Genomic DNA, 21,545 nt, shown 5'->3' on the forward strand with positions numbered 1-21,545 from the left:
TCATGGGCTGAGACCTGACTAGGACTGTGAGATCCCAAAGGATGAAGAGTTAATCAACAGAAAATATTTTTTACAAGTAGTGGAGAAACTAGACAGGTAAATTGTCCTTAAACATCTAGCCCGTTGCTGGGAAAATTAGTAACACTGTCCTCTGAGTACACAAAGGGAATGCTTCCTCACACAGATGGGGCATAAGAAGCCACACTCTCTTTTGATTACTCACATCAACAGATGGGTTTATTCTTTGTATTACACTAGTTTGCTCAAGTTATGCAGAATTTTATGTTCTGCTGAAATCCAGTTTGTTACCAGTTTCACCATTTTTTTCCACATATAGCCATTTTGGAGTGACCCACTCATAATTAACTTCAAAATTTGTGTAATTTCTGAGTTCAGCAGCAAGTCAAGGCACCATTAAACCAGCTTGGTGTTAAGAGGTGCATCCTGGTTTGAGGTAAAACGGGACCAGTTTTGTTCAGTAACTTTACTTTTTAGCTGGGCCTCTTCTAACTACAGAAATTAACAGCATATTGTGCAGACACTGTTTGCTCTCAGGGTGATAAGACCAACGTTTATAGCTGATGCCCAGGCATGGTATGCAGAGAGGCACCTGCTTATACTTATTGCTATGACGCCCAAGGCAGCCAACTTGGTTATGTGCCCCATTGGAGGGTCGGAAGCAGAAAAGTGTAGAGGTGTCCCACCTGCAGGGAGGAGTGGACAAGACAGGTGACCCAAAACTGACCAACAGGGTATTCCATCTCATCTGCCTCATGCTCGGTATAAAAGCTGAGGGATCAAAGGGTCAACTCTCCTTCTTCAATGGCTGGCGTCCAAGGAGTACTCTGTTTGTCCGCCTCTGATACCGATCCTGAATCCAGATCTGGAATCCAGTTCCCATCCATCAGTGAGTCCAGTCCAGGACTTCCCCAGATGGTGACATGATTGTCATTCTGGGAGCTTGATACAGTTTTGCATATATTTCATTATTTTCTTTTTATATTATTATTAATATTTCATTAAAGTAATTTCCTTCTTAACTCCTAAGTCTCTTTTTCCCTCCTCTGCCTCTGAAGACAGAGGAGCATCTGTCACTTACCCGGTGGCCAGTTCAGCCTAAACCATGACAAGGAAACATCATTCCAAGGTGGCTTCAGAGAGCAGAACCTGGGGTTTCTTTTCCTCCACAGGGTCAGAAAAACATTAGCTTTCAAAGTACCTACTTAACTCTGAGCAGATCCTGAGAAAGGAGGACCTGTAAGAGTTACAGATTTTGCACTACCTAATCCTGAGAGTGGATTCATGTATATAATGAATAGGATGAGAGGTGTGTGTTTGCATATGTACATATATACACATATATACACCATGCCTATAAAAAAAATATTTACAATTTGGTTTTATCTACCCAGAATGGGAGGCTGAACACTGGCTGGAGAGGAATACCACAGAGGCAGATCAGCTGGATAGGAATTAACAATGTGACAGTGTCTGAAGGAAGGTGACTGTTGTCTTACATTGTGTTAAGAGGACTATGGTGTGTAAAACAAGGAAGGTAATTATTCTGCTCTGCTTAGCACTTGATAGCTCTCAGCTGCAGCACTTATAGTGTTGGGAGGATGGTGTTTCAGGGAAGGCACACAGCCTGCAAGCTGCCTGCCAAGAGCAGAGCAGCAGCCAGAACAAAGGGGTATAAATCCTACAGGAAAAGGGCAAAAGGACAAGATGTGCTGAGGTTGTTGAAACAAAGAAGAGATGGTAGCAGCAAGATAGGCTAAAACTTGATAAACAAGAAAAGAGCTCAAAAGGTAACACTTGATACCTGAGAATTTTGAAGCACTTTATAAATGTATGCTTAACACCATGGTTTCCCTGGGATGCATATTTTATTGAAACCACTCAGTGTGTGGCTAAATTGAAATAGAGAGTTTAAGTGGTTTATTGAGCATGGCAGAGAGGGGCAGGGGAGGCTCTGGCTAACAGTTCTCCTGAAACCTTCTGCAAATTGCGTCACAGATTAAAATATGCCCCATCTACCTCAGAACATAATGGAGGAAAACAAAGACAGTGAGAGATCGTGCTCTTCTTCAACCCCTTTCTACTACTCATACCTCATTGAGTAGGTCTCTACTGGGCTATTAATTCTACAAGCAATTGGACTGAGGAAAATTACCAGGGAAATTTTGCAGTCACTTTCATTACAGATATTATTACTGGTTGTCTATTGTAATCAGCAAAGCCTGTTTCATCAGTGTGATGTAGCAATTTTCATTTTCATTCTCTTGCGTATGCTCCTGTGAACAATAACAGGACAGTCTGTGAGGAATGGCTACGATTACAAGCTCAGAATGACGGGAAGGGAATGGCCAATTCCAAAGTTCCCCCCTTCTCCCACCTGCATGACTGCAGCAGCACAGATTTGTTTCAGGGCACACTGATGGAAACAAACACTTTTCCTCCCCTATTACTGGTATAGATCTAAGAAGCTCTAAGAGATTTCGGAGAGTCCTTAAAGCATGCAAACGCTTGAAGGTGGTACCCTTTTGCCTTAAGCTGTGGTACTGGCAGAGCCTGGGGTCCTCCAGCTGGTGATATCAAGGCACTCTCTACATGAGCCCTTACCAGGGAAGCTACATTTTGGGGAAGGCTGCTGCTGGACAATAGGCATGTTTCTACACTTGCATGCCTATGTATGTGCAACCACATGTGCACAGAGACACAATCTCTCTTCCGAATGTCACCAGGCAGACAGAAATCCTGGGATGAAGCTGCAAAGCAACCAGCAGGAGGTCCTGCAGGCCTTCTGCTGCATGTGCAGCCATCCCACAGCTGGCTGCTAACAGGGGTCCCAGCTGATGGCTTCCGTGACCTTGGAATGAGGTCCCAGAGGCAATCGTGGCCCATGCTACAGTGAGTGAGCTCCCTTCTGTCATGCTGCAAGAAAGCTGCAACCGGTGCTACTGGGAAAGGAAAACTGGGTGGAAGAGATATATAGCCCAGTTTCACACCTTTCTTTGACAGCAAAGTTACTGTTTCTGAGCTCTGTTTTCATGGACAGCAGTTTCCAAGATGCAGAGAAGCATGGCACAGGCAGTCACCGAGAGCACAGCCACCTTTACTCATCTGCAGATGCTCAAAGGAAAGATACTCAAATGCCTAAGTCAGTTGTCCTCTCCCCAGATCTGAAGTGATAACGAAAGGCACAAGGGAAGCAGCTCCTCACCTTGCAAGTGAATAGCATCAGGAAGGTTTTAACACCACTGGGTGCTATACTGTCTAAAAGCAATCTCTGAGCTGTTTTGAGCTCATCAGCGCAGAATCAAGATAAGTGATTTTTACTTAAACTGCTGACTGCATTTTTGATGCCAAATAGAGAGGAAAAATATTTTCTCTACCTGCCAAAGGGTTTCTTCCCTGTTACCGCAGTGGAGTTACATTAGTCCACTGGGCGGCATGGACATCACTCTCTCTCTGGAGGTATTTTAGGTCCAGCTATATCAGTGAAGGACAGTTTTTTCTGTCTCAGCTATTCCACCATATACCTTCTATTTCCCACAGGCGTGCCTGGCTCAAAGTATTGCAGGGTTTTATAAAGGTCCTGGCTCTTGGAGGCTTGAGGATTGCCTAGTCTAGTGGGTGAGCCATGCCTGCCAGAAAGGAGGTGTGAGGTCTCCTCATTAGTGGGACCAGACCAGTTTGGGTGTCTGTGCCTGGCACAACCAGCTGCTATTTCAGCTAGGGCAAGCACGCTTTCTTTAGGGTTCTCCATTACTCTCCACTGAGACCTTCAAAGCTGTGCTGTTTGGGAGAGTCTGCAGTTGTACTGTGTCGGGCTGCTTTAATCTGTTGTTGCTGTACATAACCAGTGCCACATTAGACATTAAGAAATCATTTTTCCTCTGGTGCAAAAAATGTTTAAATATTCTGATTCATATAATACAGGCATATATATGCTCTGGATCTTTGATTTTAAAGACAAAGTTAATTTTGTCATAAAGTGCAAGGATACATGTAGATAAATCTAGCACGCATCTGGCCCGTGTGATTGTTCTAGGTTTATATCATTACTGCTTCCCTGATCATCTCAGTAACTATCTTCCCCCAAAGACGTTGAACTATTACTACTAGGAGTGCTGCCAGCCTATCAATGAAATGCCTAGGCTATACCACACTCTTCTTGGGTTGCCATTAAAGCCATTATGCTTCTATCACCACTGACAAGTCAGCTTAGCTACCACCATCCCTGGGTTCAACTCTGATCATGCCTGCACTGGCATAAATTAGGAACAGCATTACCATAGCCAAACTTAAACTTTCAGTTTGTAAAATAAGTAAGAGTGGAGAATCCTTCCCAGGGTGTCAATACCTCTAGCGCACTACCTTTAACATCAATGCCATCCTTATGGCCACTAGCATCGTACCATGTACATACTCTTGTCAACACCAAAGGCATTGGTATCTTTAAGCCAACCCCACTATAGACAGTGCCACAAGGAGGTGGGGGTGTTCAGCTGGTTCTTGGTCCTTCTCTTGTTAACATTCCTTAAGAAACTGAGTTAAGTCATGTTTGCTTCCAGGCTCTTGAGGTCCCAATTGTTCACATAAGTCAACGAATCATTCACAGTTCTTATCATAGGACATGATCAGATTGACTGATTAATTCTCCTGTACCTGTGATTTCTTCCCCAAGCACTGATCCTCAACAAAGTGACATTGAAATAAATCTGAAGCCTGAGAATAATCTTTCATGTCTTCATCATTATCTACTTACCGGGGCTCACTAATAACATTACTTATGACCAGAATTGTTGCCCTCAACTGACCAGTTATATTTTGTTACCACCATCTATAATCAAGGTGCCTGGGCAATGCCCAGTTTGTGGGGCTCATTAAGGAAACATCATGAGGCCACAGCCTCACTGGCTTCTGATCCCTCCTGGGCAGGCATTGGCAGCCCCAGGGCATCATGCACAAACCATCACCTCCCCAAAGCCAGGTCACTCCTGCACACCACCTGTCGCGAACTTGAGGCCGGTGAGATCAGCTCATACCACCTCCCCCCTGCAGCACCATGAGGGATGTGCTAAGTCATTAGATGTAGAGGGGAAAGTAGAGGTGGGTGGGGACATGTTTGTCCTATGCAAGCATCGGCACTGACTCTCTTACCTCCCTCAGGATTTTGAAGGACTCTGTCAGGGCCTTGTTCACAGTCCCCACTCCTTTTGCTTGCAGTTCATCCACCAGCTGCTTGAAGTGCTGGCAAGAAGAGAAGCAGAAAAGCAGCAATAAGTCACAGGCAGGTGCTCCCTTTGACCAGAGGAGGAAAGGGTAACCTGGAGAAACCTGTGCCCTTGGGCTCCTGATCCTTCACTGCTGCATTGTGATGGATGGAGGTGGGAAAGTCAAGTGGCTGCTCCACTGGCAGTGCCATCATGTTGTACCTATGCCAAAGGAGCCACGACAGGACTGCATTTCTCAGCCTGTGGGGTGTGAACCGTTGTTGATCACTGGGACATCACGCAAAGGACAAAACTATTAGAAATCAGACTTTCCTTTATCTACCCTTTCAGGGAAAAAACCACATTCCTGTGCATGCAAGAGTGACAGGATTGGGGAAAAAGAAAAGCAATAAGCAAGCATTCAAATTTTAACAGGCATTGATATGGTTGTAAGTGAACCCTCAGAAAGTGCTCTCTGTAGGGTGGACAATTCCCAAAAGGCTAGGGATTCCTTTATGAAACACTACAGGAGACATCACCCTCTGGAGTCATTCTCTGTGACCCATTGCTAAGCTGGGAAGGAAATTTGGAGAGAAAGCTGGTTGTCTGAAGACACGGGGGGATATGCTACCTCTGTGTTGTTAATACAGAGACAAAAAGGAAGAAAAACGCAGTAAGAGCAGCTAAAAATACAAGTCAGCCCAGAGGGTGGTGGAGCAGCCGCATGCAGGCTGACCACCTCAGGGCTGCTGAGCCCTCCTGGATCAGAGCGGCAAAAACTCTCATCAGAGAAAGCTTGCTGGCAGTTCACTCTGGCAAAGGATCAGGCCAGGCTGAGAATGCATTCATTGGAAAGAGCTGATTTTTCTCCTTTCCGAGGGCCGACCATGTAGGGTTTTCAAAGGTGGAGAACCTTTGTGCCCCCTGGATGTTGTTTTTTTTCCTGTAGCAGTCTAGGCCAGCTTCGGTCGTGCTCCAGCAGCGGTGGTGCCACATCTGTTGAGATACAGGAAAGCTGCTTGCTGCTGTTCAGGTAGTCAGCTGACCTGATGTTACAGAGGCTTTGTGTAAGCAAAGGTGAACCGCGGAGCCCCAGCACACAGCACTGAACTGGTGCTTGGTTCTGAAATGCAAATCCACACACTTCTGGGAGACGGTTGTTTCTTGTCCCTGGAATTTCATGTCACAGTATCTTAACCCCAGGTACTTAAGAGAACTACCCAAATAACATCCATGGGAGCCTGGTACTCACCTCTCTGTTATCTCTGTCTGCTTGGACCAGGATACCCTTAAAACAGGGTTCAATAAAATGAACATAATCATTGTACTGCAAAGAGAAAGTGAAAAGAAAGGGGTTGTAATGGGAGAAAATTCACAAAATGGGTTCACGTCACAGGTGGATGTTCAGAAAACAGCACGGAGCATGATGCCATTTTGTTTGTAGTGATCATGACAAATTATAATTTTGATAAAACTCATATGTGTTTAAATAATGTGTTAATTACGGTGTTTTGCTGAGTTCTATCTGGGCATATCTACACATTTGCATTTCCCCCCCCACTCACAGTGTAGAGATTTTCTCCACACTCTACTAGCTTGTGTCCCTGGCCTTGCTTCTAGCACTATTTGCAAATATTTTTGACTTCTGGAGACTTTGTGAGTCCCCAGTGGCCAACTGAACCTGACAAGTGGTTTTGTAGCCTTATGTCTGATGCCTTTGGCACATGGTTGAATGATAACCCATTAAGTTATCACACATCCACCAAACTGTGATAATTAGTGGGGCGTATCCTTTTAGCCTGACACATATGCGAGGTAAAACATGCCAGTGTAAACCTTTCCCTGCAAGGTTCAGGACAGCATAATTCCTAAAAGCATGCCTAAGAGGCCACTGATGCCCAACTGATCAATAGGAGCTTAAGTCAAGTTATGTGTCTGAGCCAGTAGGTTCTTGGTGTGAGTACAGTAAAGGAATACATATTATGTGCTCTTTCTGGAATTGCTTTTGAAGAACAGATAATATTTCAAACTCTTTAATGACTTCCTTCCATTCCTTCCTTCCTGCCAACACTGTTCACTCTTCCATCTGTCCAGATATATAAAAACAGAGCTGTCACCACTGGACCTTCTATCTTACACAATAAGAAGCTACCAACAAAAAGTAGACTTTATATCTGAGTGGTCGTGCCTTGGCAAACTTTTATAGAAAGGAGCCTGAGGAAAGAGGTGGTGCTTGAATTAGCTTTGCAAATTAAGAAGTGAGCAGCCATTTGATGTTAACCTGGCACCAAAGTTCCCAGTCTTGACATGGATCATGGAAAGATTTTGCTTTCTTTGATCAGTGGTGCTGGTTCTCTGTGGGTAACCAGCCCATCCTCATCCCCGCCAGGGCTTAAAAAGGCAAAGAGTAACACTCAGACAACCTGACCAAACTCCATGCAGGCCTGTGCAGATTGACATTGGACTGCAGCTTTGCAGGACGCTGCTACACAAAAAGGCATATGGTGGTAATTTTCTAGCCTGGAAACATTATCCTGAGGATTATACTGCTACTGGACCTAAGTACAGTATTATGGTACGCTATGCTAGGTGAATTTAGTAGCTCAGGTGTCTCTACAGCACTTTGCTATCTCTTGCAGTCAGATGTGTAGTTAGGCAAAAAGATGCAGCTGACATCCTCCATAGAGGGGGGTGAGATGACTAAGCAGCCACCCTGCTGACCATACGAAGCTGAGTTCCCAGGAGTAATTGGTTTTAATACCTATGTTGGATGGGTGATTAAGTGTTGTAGTTATGCCACTGTAATGCCTGTAGTTTGCTAAGGGGGCTGAAGGGTTGGTATGAGGCACAAGGAAGACAACTCGGCACTGGAAATGGGGCATACTTACTGCAATGATGTTGACAAAGTCATTTTCTCCCAGAGTATCTAAAATGGTGATGATAGTGTGTTTGGCAATGGTCATCCGCAAGCCCTTCATGCTCCCACTGACGTCCACGATAATTACAATATCCTTGGGAGAGGTGGCCGCTTGGATGTACCTTTATAAAAAGAAGAATACAAGGAAGCAGGATGAGTGTACAGGGAGGAGGAAAACTGGGCGTGCTGCTGAAACATGATGCTAGCCGCAGCATACACCACATGCTCACATGCACCACGAGCACAGCTATCCAGCAGGGTCAGGCTGGGCATCTGATGGGTCCCCTCCTACCAACCTGCCTCTCCCACCGGCCCCAGCATCTCACTTGCCGCATGGCAAGTGCTGGGGCTGCTGCAGACGTATGTCCAGATTCAGCAGGGAGTGACAATTGCTAAAGTCTCCTTTAGCCATGCTGAGTGGACTGAGTAAATGCCCTGCATTGCTGGAGTCTGAACAGCCCTGTCCTTCTGGTTGAGAATTATAAGGAAGGGTACACCGGTGGCGATTTCCATGTGTCACACGTAAGATGCCATATGGAAAGCTGGCACTGGCAGGTGGTAGGGCAGTATTGCAGTATTCCTAACCTGGTATTGCCTTCATTTATGTATCCCCTCATCTCTCGCAGGAGCAGCGTGGGGCAGTAACTGCCGATCAGCAGCTCACCAAGGTGTCACCTTGGAAAAGAGGGAGAGAGGAAGACAGGGAGGTGCTTTGGCCAAGTCCCTCCAAAACTCTTACCAGCCACGGTTCCTGCAGTCGAAGGAGATGACTCCGTTCTCATCTGGTAACCACTTTATTCCTGAAGGGAGCAGCAAAAGGAGCAGTCAGCACACACAGACAGGCAGGCATCTGCTCCCCACTCCTCAGGCACCCGAACTTCTGCTGCTCACTGCTGAGACCTGGCTGCCCTGCAGGGGCACGCAAGTCTGGCCAGCAATAGCAACAACCATTCTGCAGAAATATAAGCAGAGCTGCATGGTCTTCAGCAGTTCTCAGTAAAGTCTTTATTAAATTTCTATTAAAAAATGTACGTAGTTATACTCAGTTTGAATTTGGGGAGAAATTGCACTTACTTTAAACTTTCTGCCACTTTGATGTGGTTCTCAACAACATCTTTTTCTCCCCAAGGGTGGTTGAGAGCATAAAAAAAACAGCAGCAGTGACAGGGATGTGTCCCAGATTCCCTCCTAAAGTCTCTGTTCACAGTCATCTCTGTTCTTCCCTTCCACAACACGTGACAGGTCACAGAGCAAGGGCATGCAGCCATCTGACAGGGCCACCAGGCCAAGCTACAGCTGGGGAGGATCTTGTGGATTCCTCCAAGCACGGGGCCTCCCTCTTGCTCCATGACCTTAAATGCTTCTTGCAGCTGGCGAGCGGATAACAAGCCAGGCCAACCAGCTGCATCTGCCATGTGTGGCCTTGGAGACAGAGAGAGGCTATGACCAGCACTAAATACCCCAGGGAGGGCAAGGCAGGGTGCCCTCATGCAGCCTCCACACCCAACCTGTGAGATTTGCAGGTCCTGCCACGGTCTTTTGTGGGCTTTTTGGAGAGCAGTCTCCCTGATGCATACCCCTGCTAGCAGACTCCTCTGGGGTCACAAGGACAACATGCCTGGGAGGCAAGTCCATGGGGGGAAAAGGGCTTTATGCTTGCTGTGGACACTAGTCCTTCATCCTAAGAAGCAGCAGCCCATGGACTGAATATTTCTTGTTCAGCGCACCCTGCCCTTCATGGGGACACACTGCCTGAAAACTTCCCTGATTGGGCTCTTCCACAGGACAGACCCTGTCCTGCAAGACTATCGCTTTGCACTGAAAGAGTGAAGCTGATCTCTGCTCTTTTACCCGGGTAGAGCCTGAAGAATCCCGTGGAGCTGCCAAAGTACTGCCAGGTTAGAGTGGGATCTCTTTCAAAGTTGTCCACAAAAATAGGATTCAAGGCTTCTGACATGTAAACACCATTCAGGATATCAGGGTCTGTGGGGAAAAGAATAGAAAATGGGGAAAGAAAGCATGCAAAAGAGGGGAGTGCACCCACCACCCCTGATGAAGGAGGGGAGGGGAACAAAGGCAACCCCGGGAGAAACACAGCCTTGTCCAAAGGTAGTTTTCATCATGGTCTACAAAAGCCACGTCCCTTTATCCCAATCTCTCCCCTCACAATGACACCTATCCCCTCGGCAGGGGCTTTCCAGCTTTCCAACAGGCATTGCGAAGGGAATTGGATGCACCATCCAGGTAAATCCCGAAGGGCAGGTCACCACTTGCCACTACAGGTGATCTCAGCTTGGTCATACACTATCATCCCCATTTCTCTTTCCAGCCTTGTCTGCCCTTGGGCACTATGTCTAGTTGGAAGAGGGATCTGAGAGACGCAAGAAAACCAGCACTGTGCTGAGCACAACTGGTACACCGTCCAGGCAGGACTCAGCTGCTGCCAGAGAGGGGACATGTGGCTGTTGTAAGGCAACTGCCTTATGCACCACTGAGTGGAACAGTCTTTCTACAAAGAGTGTTTATATTTATGCTAGATGTAATTACCTAAAGACAGAGGAGCTCTAGGATTTATATGCCAATTCTGTCTCTCCTCTTTCCCCCAACAATTCTTTTTCTTTGCCCGGCCTTTCTTTCACAAAGCCTGAGCTGTCCTCCCTTGCCCCAGTCTCATCAGAATCAGTAGGAAGTTGCAGACTCGTAAGAGGCAGTGTATATTTGGTGTCTGCGTTGACTCATTGCCTCAGGAGACCAACCACAGCAGCAGCAATAGAAACAGGGAATTATAAGAAACCGGTCATTTTAGGATTAACTGTATTAATGTTGAAAGGGATGGGGCTTTGACCTACCACTTCCTGTTTAGTCACTTTACTAAAGGTGGTTTTGGTCAAAATAGGGGGAAAATTGAACTGTGACTCCCCAACAGTGAACCCAAAGTACCTCATGCAGGAAGGGACCCAGAAGAGCTGGGGAGAGCCAGGCTTGCTGCTCTTTGCAAGAGGGGGAGTGAGTACTGCCAGGCACCGCTCCTGACAGGAGCCCTGGGCATGGAAGCAGCTGCCCCCGTCCTCCTCCTCCATCTCCTGCTCATCCTCCAGCCATAGCCAGAGCATCTGGATGGTTTGGGTCAAGCTATACAGGCAAGAAATCAGCCAGCTGGGCAGTGCCTCCCTATTCTCTCTGACAGCAGCTATTTGGCTACCTCTTTCAGCATGCTGCTGTAGGCAGCGGCCTACTTTATGTATCTCTGCTGTAGATAGCCACAGCCAGCTCTGCTGGTGGCTCTATTGTGCACAAGATTTTAGTGTCTGGGGCTGTCAGACCAGATGGAATTAATTTAAAGTCATGGGAGAAATAGAACTCCCTCTATTGTCCCTCTAAATAACATAGGACTTGTGAGCACAGTCACCAGCGCCTGTCCCATCTGGTCCTGAAGGTTGTAAATGTGCTCCATCTATGAGGGAAGTAATGGAACTTTCTTTCCCCTGCCAAAACATATGCAAGAGGAAAACCAAATGGGGAAGTAGGGAAGGAGCCAGTTCAGGCAGCTTCGAACATTGGCCAAAAAGACCAGTAAACTTAGGACAATTGCAACTGGTATGGCAGCCTGCAGATTTGGCAGAGCGCTGACCAGCCTGGAGAGGGACCAGTTTCTGGTGTGTAGCTGGAGTGGTGTGCATGTACAGGGGGAGAGGACACAGTCCAGACACAGATGAGGCCATGTGAGTCTTGGTGCCTCCCTGGCTCCTGCAGGTGCCAAAGGCTTGGTGAGAACACAAAATAACCCAAAACAGTTACATGCCAGTAGCAGTTGTGAATTATCCCCAGTCTCCTATGGGTATGCTTACTGGAAAGTAAGAGCATCCCTGTGAGGTGTTAGTGCGTCATGACACAAAGGTACTTGGGATCTAAATTCTCAGATGAGAATCCTTGACACCTAAAGACCTTGACAAACCTGACCTTTTGTACAGAGTAACAATTGCCAATAAATTCACACCACAGTTTGTTTCACAGCATCTTTGGTTGGGTAGATGAGCCCTAGGAGACTACACTGCCTGCCTAAGATGGAGGACTGTTTGTCATTAAAGGTCTTCTAAGAGCAAAAGAGCACTGTAAGTTCTAAGAGCACTGTGGTCACAGTGACAGACTACAGCCCAGACATAACCGTGCCTTGGGATAGTACCTTTCCAGCCCTGTTTTCTGTCAGTTGTGTTTTGTTTTTTGTTTTTTTTTTTTTGCTCTTTAAAACATTCAGCATTATTACTGGTAGTTTCCACAGCAACCTACTAGTAGTGAGAAAGTAGAGGCCAGTAGAGGCCATTACCTTTGTTGTAGACATTGGTGGGGAGCTGGATATCACTGTAGGTTGTGTTCACCAGCAGGTTATTGAAATGCTCATTTGGCTCCAAAATGAATTCATCTCCAAGCTCCACATAATTGTCATTTTCATCCTTGTCATTAATCAGGAGAGAGTTGTAGTAATCAAACTGTTGATGAAGACAATGGAAAAGAGAAAGGCAAAGAGAGAGAATAAGACAGACTATTACCACTACTGCCTGAAAAAAAAAAAAAAGCTCTTTAAAACATAAAGGGACATGTGGATAATTCGGGCTTCAAATCAGATCAAGATGAGCAGCAAACGAGCCATTACCAACTAAAGAGTGTCAAGGTGCCAAAATGATGGCTTCTGCCCAGTTTCTTTTTGTCAGGCACCCACATGACTGAAAGCATAGTCATAACTGGCAGCAGAAGAGCTACCTGAGAGCAAAGGGACACAGTGACAGATTCCTGAGGTCCCTTAGAGATATTTAAGTGACTAGCCAGAGTGTGTCACTGGGTCTATCTCCCAGGTTTGCTACAGGGCATGTCGATGCTGACCTTATTTGCCCTGTCTCTGCAGCTGTCATTTACTGGAGTTAACTCCTGATGTACATCCAGCCAGGATTATCCCTTCACTCTGTCACTGCAAGCAGAAGGTGCTCGTCAAGAGCACAGGATAGAGCAGAAGGTGCTCAAAGACAACACAGTTTTCCCTCTGCGAAGGCCACTGGGGATTTAGCATCTACAGTCACTTTAGTATCTTCAGAACATTCTTCAGTCTTGGAAAACAGATGTTTTTAAGATGTTTTTGTTGACTTCATTTGAGGGCAGAGGTTATTTGTTATTTAAGGATTTATATTCAAGCACCAAGTACTCAGGGGTTGTGAACTGTGTGTGCAAATACAGGGTCATGTACCTCGACTCACCCATGATCCTTACCGTGAATGCAGCTGACCCAACTAGCACAACTGTAACGTGATTCTTAAATAAAGAGGTAGGAGAGGTGCAATTGGTAGATAACTTGATTTCAAGAAGCATTTTCATTCCCACCCTTTCCCAGCATGGAGAGGTGTACTTGCAGGGTAGCCTGTACTTCTGCTAAGCACTCTGCTTGCACAGCATAGGACAGCAGACTTCCTTCAGAGTTTTCACTCCAGTTCCCTTCACCAGCAATAATCCCATAGCTTGGCTACAGTTTTTGACAGAAAGCCAATTATCCAAATTGCTTGGGCAGCACCACGCTTTCACCTAACAAGGAATCCTGACAAGCAGGTGTCTGCCGGGTAGAGAAAAGATGAGGAGAGCTGCTGAGAGAGATGGTGAGAAACTCAGCTCATTGGGATTAACGATTTGCTGTGGGTATTTGTAACAGCATCCTCCTCGTTGCTCACACACACTCAATTTTTAGCTCATTTTCCAGTCAAGTAACCCACAAAGTGCCAGCTAATTTGCACTAATGCATCATATAATGACAGCCTTGGTGAGTAGTAAATATAGTGCCAACAACATCACACAACCCAATGTCTTCTCAAATCCTTCCCCTCCCAGAGCCAAAGGGATTGACCTCCTAGGTGTTACCAGGTTTGGCATCTGCCAAGGGAGTTGCTTACTCACACTGGTTTCTAGACAAGCTGAGTGTGCTGAAGACAAGGAAACTCCTAACCTGTGTAGAAGCCCAACAGGACCGAGTGCTGCTCGGCCTGCCTTCTGACTAGTGTCTCTGAGGACACGTGTCACATTTTGTCACTGACAGAGATAAACTTACCTCCAGTGAGGAGTTGTACTCATGGTTCAGATCTGCATCTTCTGCTGCTTCCACCAACCTCTAATGGAAGCACACAGAAAGAAAGATGAAAGGGTGCTGTGGAAAGCCCTCCAGAAGCTGTTCCAGCTGTATCAGCCATTCACACAGTTAGTGAAAACACACAACTGCCTCCTTCACCACAACACAGTCACAGGGCTATAATGTCATTCTGTGCTGCAACTTTACTGCTTGGAAGGTATATTCACAGCTATTTACTGCTGAGTATATTCACACCTACTTACTGCAGAGTCCCTACTAAGCCCCTGAGCAATCTTAGATATCACAGGACATATACAAACAGAAACATGTCCATTTAGAGAAACAACAGCCAGAGATTTAATTTCATTTTTCCATGAACTCTTCCAAAGAGCCATGGGAAAGGCATTTCAGACCCAGCCTGATGTCAGTATCTCATCAAAGGGAAAGGCCTTGTGGGAGTCTCAGTCTGGTATTGTTACCGAGACAAAGACCGTGACTTGATTTCGTAAAGGGCTCAGCAATGCTGTGGCCATTTATAAGCTTTTACCTTTTATGGAAGACAATATAATCAACTGGTATTCTTGAATATGATGCTTCAGGGCACTGATTCTCAATTGGTACAGACTGGGAAGGAATCCAGCTAAACATGTACATGTTTTCAGGGTTTCACAATCAGCGACAGTCTCAGCAAAACTACTTTTTGCTCCTTCACAAAGGATAAGGCAATACAAACACTGGAAAAGTCTGGCTATGAATTTAATGTTGAAGGCCAAAGCTCTGGGTCTAAATATGCCCACATTTTGCTTTGAGATTCAAATGATGTGTTTCTGGATGACTTTTCCACATTAAACGCCTTTAACAATCAAGGCTCTGTGACTACAGAAATATGCTTTTCATAGTGGGTATATTCATAAGGGAATATGATAGATCCTTAGATGCAAGAAGTAAGAGGGGCCGTAACAATTACCTGCTCTGATCTCCAACACAGCAACAGCTAAAGACCTCTTGCCACCTCCTCCACGCTTCCCCATGTACACAGCTGGAAATCCAAGCACCTTCCTTGCAGCTTGTGTTCAGGGGATGCAGGAATTTCCCTTGAGCCACACACACAGCTGAAACAAGCTACTTGTCTTCAATGGCCAGAGTGCATCATGCAAGGATGAACTTTCTTTTCACTTCTGAGAGGTTTTTTCCTCTTCAAACAGCTCTTTTCTTCTAAAAGAGTGTTCATTCCCTCACATTTATTCCTAGACTTTTTTTTTATCTTATTTCCTACTTTGGGCTGAGGGAGAAGCCAGCATTGCCTTGTCTGAACGCCCACATCCTCCCACCAGCGTCTACTTAAAGCTCAGAGCGAGCAGCCAGCTGCACCAGCAGGCATTTGCTTGGGCAAGGAAGTCCTCATGCAACCTCTGCGCCCACACACTCCTGGTACAGCAGAAGGCCTGCGTCTACTGTTCTGGGGCTGACAGGAGAGGACTTCCTTCTCATAATCCCCATGGTCATACCTCAACGGCTTCGACCTTCCTACGGAGCATGCTTTCCATCTGCTCTGAGAACTTCTTCACCAGCTCCAGGCCATCCACCTCTTTGATCTTCAGAGTTGGCTCCACATCTTTGTACTTCTACCCAAGGGAAAGCAGAAAATCCTGCTGAGCAGGAGGCTCATAAGGAGGGGTGTGAATCTATTGTTGTTAGCTGGGTATTGTCTTTGGTGAAGAAAGATGCGTTGAAAGAACTGGTCTGACATACCACCTTCTCCCATCTTTGCCTTTTCATCCCGTAATTTGGGTGCGTGCAGATCACTACCCATAAGACAAAGAATTTCTACTAAGTGAAAGCAACTGATCCAATTGTGAGCTTGTGGCTGTTGAAAACAGCAATGTGCCTGAAGCTATTAATGCCTACCAATAAAAGAAAGAAGTGAAGGTCGACTCTTGAATACCCAAAATACACATTGTGCTTACATGCATAAGAGCATTTTACGCATCACATACCTGAAATTTCCTTAAGGCAGAGGGAAGCGCAAGGGAATGGAGCTGTATGCTGTCATTACATTGCCTATGTCATATGTGCTCTGGGGCAATAGCAGGAGAGATGTCATGCCTAGTGCATGTCCTGTCCTCCCACAGTGCCATCATATCTGAAGGGTGACTCATCAGGTCTGCAGCAAGAAAGAGTCTGCTCAGTACTCAGGTAGGAGACTGCCAAGGAAAGGTTGGTGAGACAGTTACGATGCTACTTATTCAGCACACATGAGCATGTTTTGGGCCAAGAGCAGCACAGAGGCAATTCCCAGAAACTAGGAATTATGAGCATGGCTACTTAGTGCTGCCTCCACTGGGAGAGATGCCATAATGAGGAGGATCTGGATCTGACAGCTTTAGAGATAGCCACTTTCTTCTGACCGTAATTCATATATTCTAGGCATTAAAAACCTGAGAGTACTCCCAAACTGGGTAACTGTAATCTACCTCCCTAAATCTTCCCTTTCAAGACCGGATACAATGGCCTTCATTTCTCCTTTTAAAAAAACCCCAATGCTAACAGAGATAGGCAGAAAGGAAGAGGGGAAAAAAAACCTGCAAAAGGACACAGTATGATTAACCTCTTTCAGAAAATACAAAGTCTTATCTCCCCAGCAATGTGGAAGTGCAAAGGCAACTGATTGAATTTCCCTGGTCCATCATCATCATTTCTCTGTTCAGCATATACACATCTCCTCCATCTTCATGTTATATTGGGACCATAGCAGCAATCTCAGTTAGTGCTGGACTTCTTGTGCTGGTAGAAAACAAGGTGGTGAAAAGGTTAAGGGGATGGCAGGGGCTTCAGTGGCACTTTTGAATGAGAAGGAAGTGGGATGGAAGGACTTTGCGTGTCTTTAGGGTGAGCAAGTGGATCTCCTTTTGTTCAAGAAGCTCATTGACCATCCAGGAGGGCGGCTGAACAGCAAGTGGAGTACGAAATGCCTCAAGGATGGGGCAGGCTGAGGAGGTCAGACAGAAATAGCAGCAGCATCCAGCCCGCAGCAGGCATGGCGGGGAGGCTGCTCGCTCTGTCTGGCATGATTAACAGCAAGGGTTTTACTGGATTAAAAACGCCAGGCCTTGCATCCCCTCTGCTGCAGCTGGGTAGCCGGGATGGGCAGGAGAAGAGGAGGAAGAGGTTGAACATGAAGGTTAGCGTAACCATCCTGCCAAAAGAGGGATGTGCAACAGCCACCCCCTGACCGAGGTCCCTGGCTGCTGACATCCCAGACAGTGCCTGTCCTATTTAGCTCCATGTCACAGTTTCGTTGGGAGGGAAGCGATCTCTGTCACGCTAGGCTTTAATCAGGCCCTCCTCGGGGGGAGGAGGGTAATCTCTCCTGGGAAAGCTAGTGAAGGGGGGGACCACACCAGCATGGGCACGCACGCGCTTTACAAAGTGACCTGCCATCAGTTACCTTGGGTCATATCTTGAATTAAAAAGAACACGGCTCTCTAACTTTTTTTTTTTTAAGTGTGCTTTCGATCAATTGACAAGTAGATGTTATTAGGATGAAAGTAATCACAAGCAGTCTGCTAATACCGTGTACACATCTCAGCCCTGGGAACTAGCCAGAGCTGGGAAAACAAACAAACAAAAAAAAACAACCCTGAAAACTTTCTGCAATGTTTCAGTTGGCTGCAAGGTATATGCCAGGTTTGAGCTCAGATCCCCTTTGAGCTTTTTTCCAACAAATGATCCAACAAACCGTTTTTTAATCTGTATTCCTGCAACTAAGTTCTCCTGCGATTAATGAATATTCACTGCAAGAGTTCCCAAAGGTGGGCAACAGAGTGGTCCCTCTGATTTCAATACTGCTACCAGACACCATGGGTAAAAGTACGCAGCAAATGTCAACACAGGTGCTTGTAGCCAACCGAGATTAACCTGCACAACCTGAGTTCAGGTTATCAGATCATTATAATTTACAGAACAGGAATCAGCTACAGGCTTAGCAGGACTGGTTGATAGGATCTGATGTTGAAAAGGGGCCAAAAAGTTAACTCTGATCTAACAGATCATCTAGTACTTAGTATTGCCTTAAAACAGCAAGAGCAATTCATTATGATTCTCCTTCCGCAGCAATGGGGGTGGTGATTTAAAAGTGGAAGATCCAGGATTCAGTATCCTAAGTTTTATCTGTGAACAGAGATATGTCACCAAATATATTTTCTTGTTCCCACCTCCATGAAATTTAGCCCATTGAAGTACACAGTGTTACATTACTCACTCCTAGTGAAACTATATTAAGAGTGTGAAAGACATCCCTTTCATCTTCACCCAGGAATATGTCTTGACTGAACTTCTTTAATTTGTCTGTTCTTTGCCACGTAGTTATTTGTAGTGCTTTCTAGTAATTACAGAGCTGGAGCCAAGCCCTGCTGTCCTTTCTCAGCCCCATCCACCAGGAAAGGCAATCAGCACCTCAGCAAAACAAAACAGGAGGCAATTCTCATAAACTCTTCTAATGCATTGTTAACATAGTAGCAGAAAAATCAATTTTGGGTCTGCTGAAGTTGATAGTGTTTCTATCACTCAGAGGCAAGCCCTGAGAAGCACAGAACCATTGTGGTATCCTCCTGGCATGGCTGCCATTGGTGGCCCCAGGCCTTTGGTCACTGCCTGGACAACTGCAACATCAGGAGTGTGGCAAACAGACTTAAGAAGCCACAGATTCAAACTTTCTGTTCCTTAGCTCTGGGAGATGCTACTGCCCTCCCCTTGCTCAGCCTTTCACATTGCATCTTTGCTCCGGCTGTATTGCCCTCAGCTGCCCTAGACCCCGGACAGCATTTTAATACAGATCCATCATCTCTGAGCCAGGCTGATAAGCCAGGCAAGTGTGCAAGCTTATCTTAACCTCTGCTGCATCATGATCAAGAGAATACAATGAATGCTTCAGTCATCAAACCAAAACCACTCTTCAGCTCTTGCTACCTCTGTGAGGTTTAACTTCATGATATCTTGACTGCTTGGGACAGAGAGCAACCTAGGGGCTTTCTCAAAGCTCTCTGATCCAGGGTGAGAACCTGCCCTTGTGGATTCAAGAGTTGTCTACTGGTTCACCACTTCCCCAGGAGCAACAAAGCTGGTAAGATATTGAGTGTTTGGGTTTGCAACATATTAAGGTTCTTCTGGGGCTGGGGAACAACAAAAAAAACCCTAAAGAAATAAAAAAAACCTCCAAGCCATAAAAGGAAATATATGCTACATATTAAAGAGAAGCTTTACATGCAAAACATTCAATAACTGAAAAATTATGGCTCCCAAAGCAATAAGCTAGGTACTTCAAGCCTATTAGGCACAAGGGAGCCATGAAGTCAAATTTGAAAGGTGCTGTTATTTCTCAGTTTGTACTTCCTCAAAGGCAAAATGCCCGTCGACTTAAGTACTGAGGAAATAATCGTCTGGACCGCTACGGTGTGCTCCCCACCCTTCTGCTGGTCTGCATATACTCATGCACACACAGAAATATTTCTCTTGAAAAACAGGCAATGGCCCAAAATAAGGGAAGGTGGCAGGGGAGCACATGTGCTTGGATTTCCAGACTTGGTACAATTGGCTCCCCAGGCCTAACCTGTCCGCAGCCTGCAGCGGCGCGGTGATCTACATAAGGCCATTCAGGGTCTGCCAAGGTGCACCTCATGGGGCATGAAAATGTTGCCCATTAGTAAAAGATTTGTCTGTGTCTTCCTGAAGGTATCCTTCTGCAGTGCTGTAAGTGTCAGCGATGCAGAGGGAGACCTTCAGGATGGCTGCTGCTTTGAGACACTGATTTGTGAGAAGGTGTCTGACCCAGTGCTTGCTAAAGAAATGGAGACTGAGAAGGATGGAAGTGGTCCTCTCCTACTTCCCTAGTTCCAGGGGTATAAGGGGACATCCCCGACTCAAGGAGTGGGACTTGAGGGGTGAAATGTAAACTTGAGCTGTTTAAACTTAAGTAAATTTCAGGCAGGACAAAACATGCATTTAGGAGATGATTCTGCTGGAGTATTAACAGAGCAAGGTTAGATCAAGCTCATTTGTACCCCCTTCTGGAAGTGGTGACAGTGACTCACTGAAGGACATTTTACCCTCTGACTCACAGGTGACACTGTGTCCTGCTCAGGGGTGTCCAGAAACTGTGCAAAACACAATTGTCTGTGCTAAAGCTGATAGAGTTTTGAATTTTTGTTCAGGATCTGGTTGCCATGACTGTCATTTTTAGTGGTACTATAGTAGCATCTACAGTTCTCATAACCCCTATCCCAAAGGGATCATGATCCCAAGAGTCAAAACATAGTGTGGACAGAAGCTGAAATGACCTGGTGCAACATCTCCAGAGGGCCTACACAGCACAGCATCTTGATGAGCACCTCAATGCCACATCTGCCATCCTTGGCCTCCACTGTTAACTTTTGCAACACTGGTACTTTCAAACTAAGCCCTGTTCTGCTTAGTCCCACTGATTTTTTGGATCTTAAGGAATGTGATCCCCCTTAACCTATTAGAAGTCATCACAGAAGCAGTGCAAGCTGGCCATGTTGAAGGACACCTATGCAGCATCAGACAGAGATACCCACCTATCAAATAATCCCAGCCTGCACCTCCTGCCCACTGGAGCTCAAGTCCCCACCAGAGATGCCTCAGCATCATCAAAACTGCTAAAAGAAACTTTTGCCTGTACTGATATCACACCCCAGCTGCCTCATGATTAGGGCACGAGGTACCTATATCAGTGCTGACAATTTTTTATTGCAAGGTGGCACATTCCTCCTAAGAAGAGCTGATGGTCAGTATAGGCTGAAGGCCTTCCTTGGCCAAGCCTAGCAAAGACGATACTGCAGGAGCCTCTCCCTTTCTCCAGACAGAAAGCAGCACAGTGGGGACAGGGAAACAGAAGGCTCAGCAGCAAGGCAAGGCAAATAATATGCAGATCCTTTTTTGCATTGGGTTGTGGTGTTATTAGTAATAAGAGGACAGAAGTCGGACACCTAGAAGGCCTAAGAGGCAATGCATGGCTTGTGTTAAAGGAAAGAATCAGAAAAAGAGTAAAGAAAAAGAACTGGACGGCCACATGAGGTGGACAGCATCCCTTCAGATGCACCCAGCAGCCACCAGGTCCCCTGAGCAGCACTTGGGAGATGCTGATCCCTACAGCCGTGCTACTGCAGTTCGCAGAGACTGAAAAAGGAGCAGCTGTTCACTTCTGACTTCAGGAATCAAGGTAACAGGGTGACTTCTCTACAGCTCAAAGTGGGAAAATTTACTTAAAGCCCATTGAGCTACATCCTTT

At 46.0% G+C, this 21,545-nt stretch overlaps 1 protein-coding gene across 1 annotated transcript in view; it reads right to left on the bottom strand.

The window, feature by feature from the left end:
* Positions 1–21,545, bottom strand: part of CACNA2D4 (calcium channel, voltage-dependent, alpha 2/delta subunit 4) — a 132,522-nt gene that overhangs the window by 104,676 nt on the left and 6,301 nt on the right. Inside the window, exons 3-10 of the mRNA XM_009879747.1 lie at positions 15,748–15,864; positions 14,222–14,281; positions 12,461–12,623; positions 9,988–10,119; positions 8,876–8,936; positions 8,108–8,258; positions 6,472–6,546; positions 5,167–5,256 (exon numbers count right to left, since the gene is read on the bottom strand). Coding sequence (XP_009878049.1) covers positions 5,167–5,256; positions 6,472–6,546; positions 8,108–8,258; positions 8,876–8,936; positions 9,988–10,119; positions 12,461–12,623; positions 14,222–14,281; positions 15,748–15,864 — 849 coding nt within the window. The remainder of the gene's footprint in view (positions 1–5,166; positions 5,257–6,471; positions 6,547–8,107; positions 8,259–8,875; positions 8,937–9,987; positions 10,120–12,460; positions 12,624–14,221; positions 14,282–15,747; positions 15,865–21,545) is intronic.

Source organism: Charadrius vociferus, unplaced genomic scaffold, assembly GCF_000708025.1.
Source record: "Charadrius vociferus isolate BGI_N301 unplaced genomic scaffold, ASM70802v2 scaffold90, whole genome shotgun sequence".
Lineage (NCBI taxonomy): Eukaryota > Metazoa > Chordata > Aves > Charadriiformes > Charadriidae > Charadrius > Charadrius vociferus.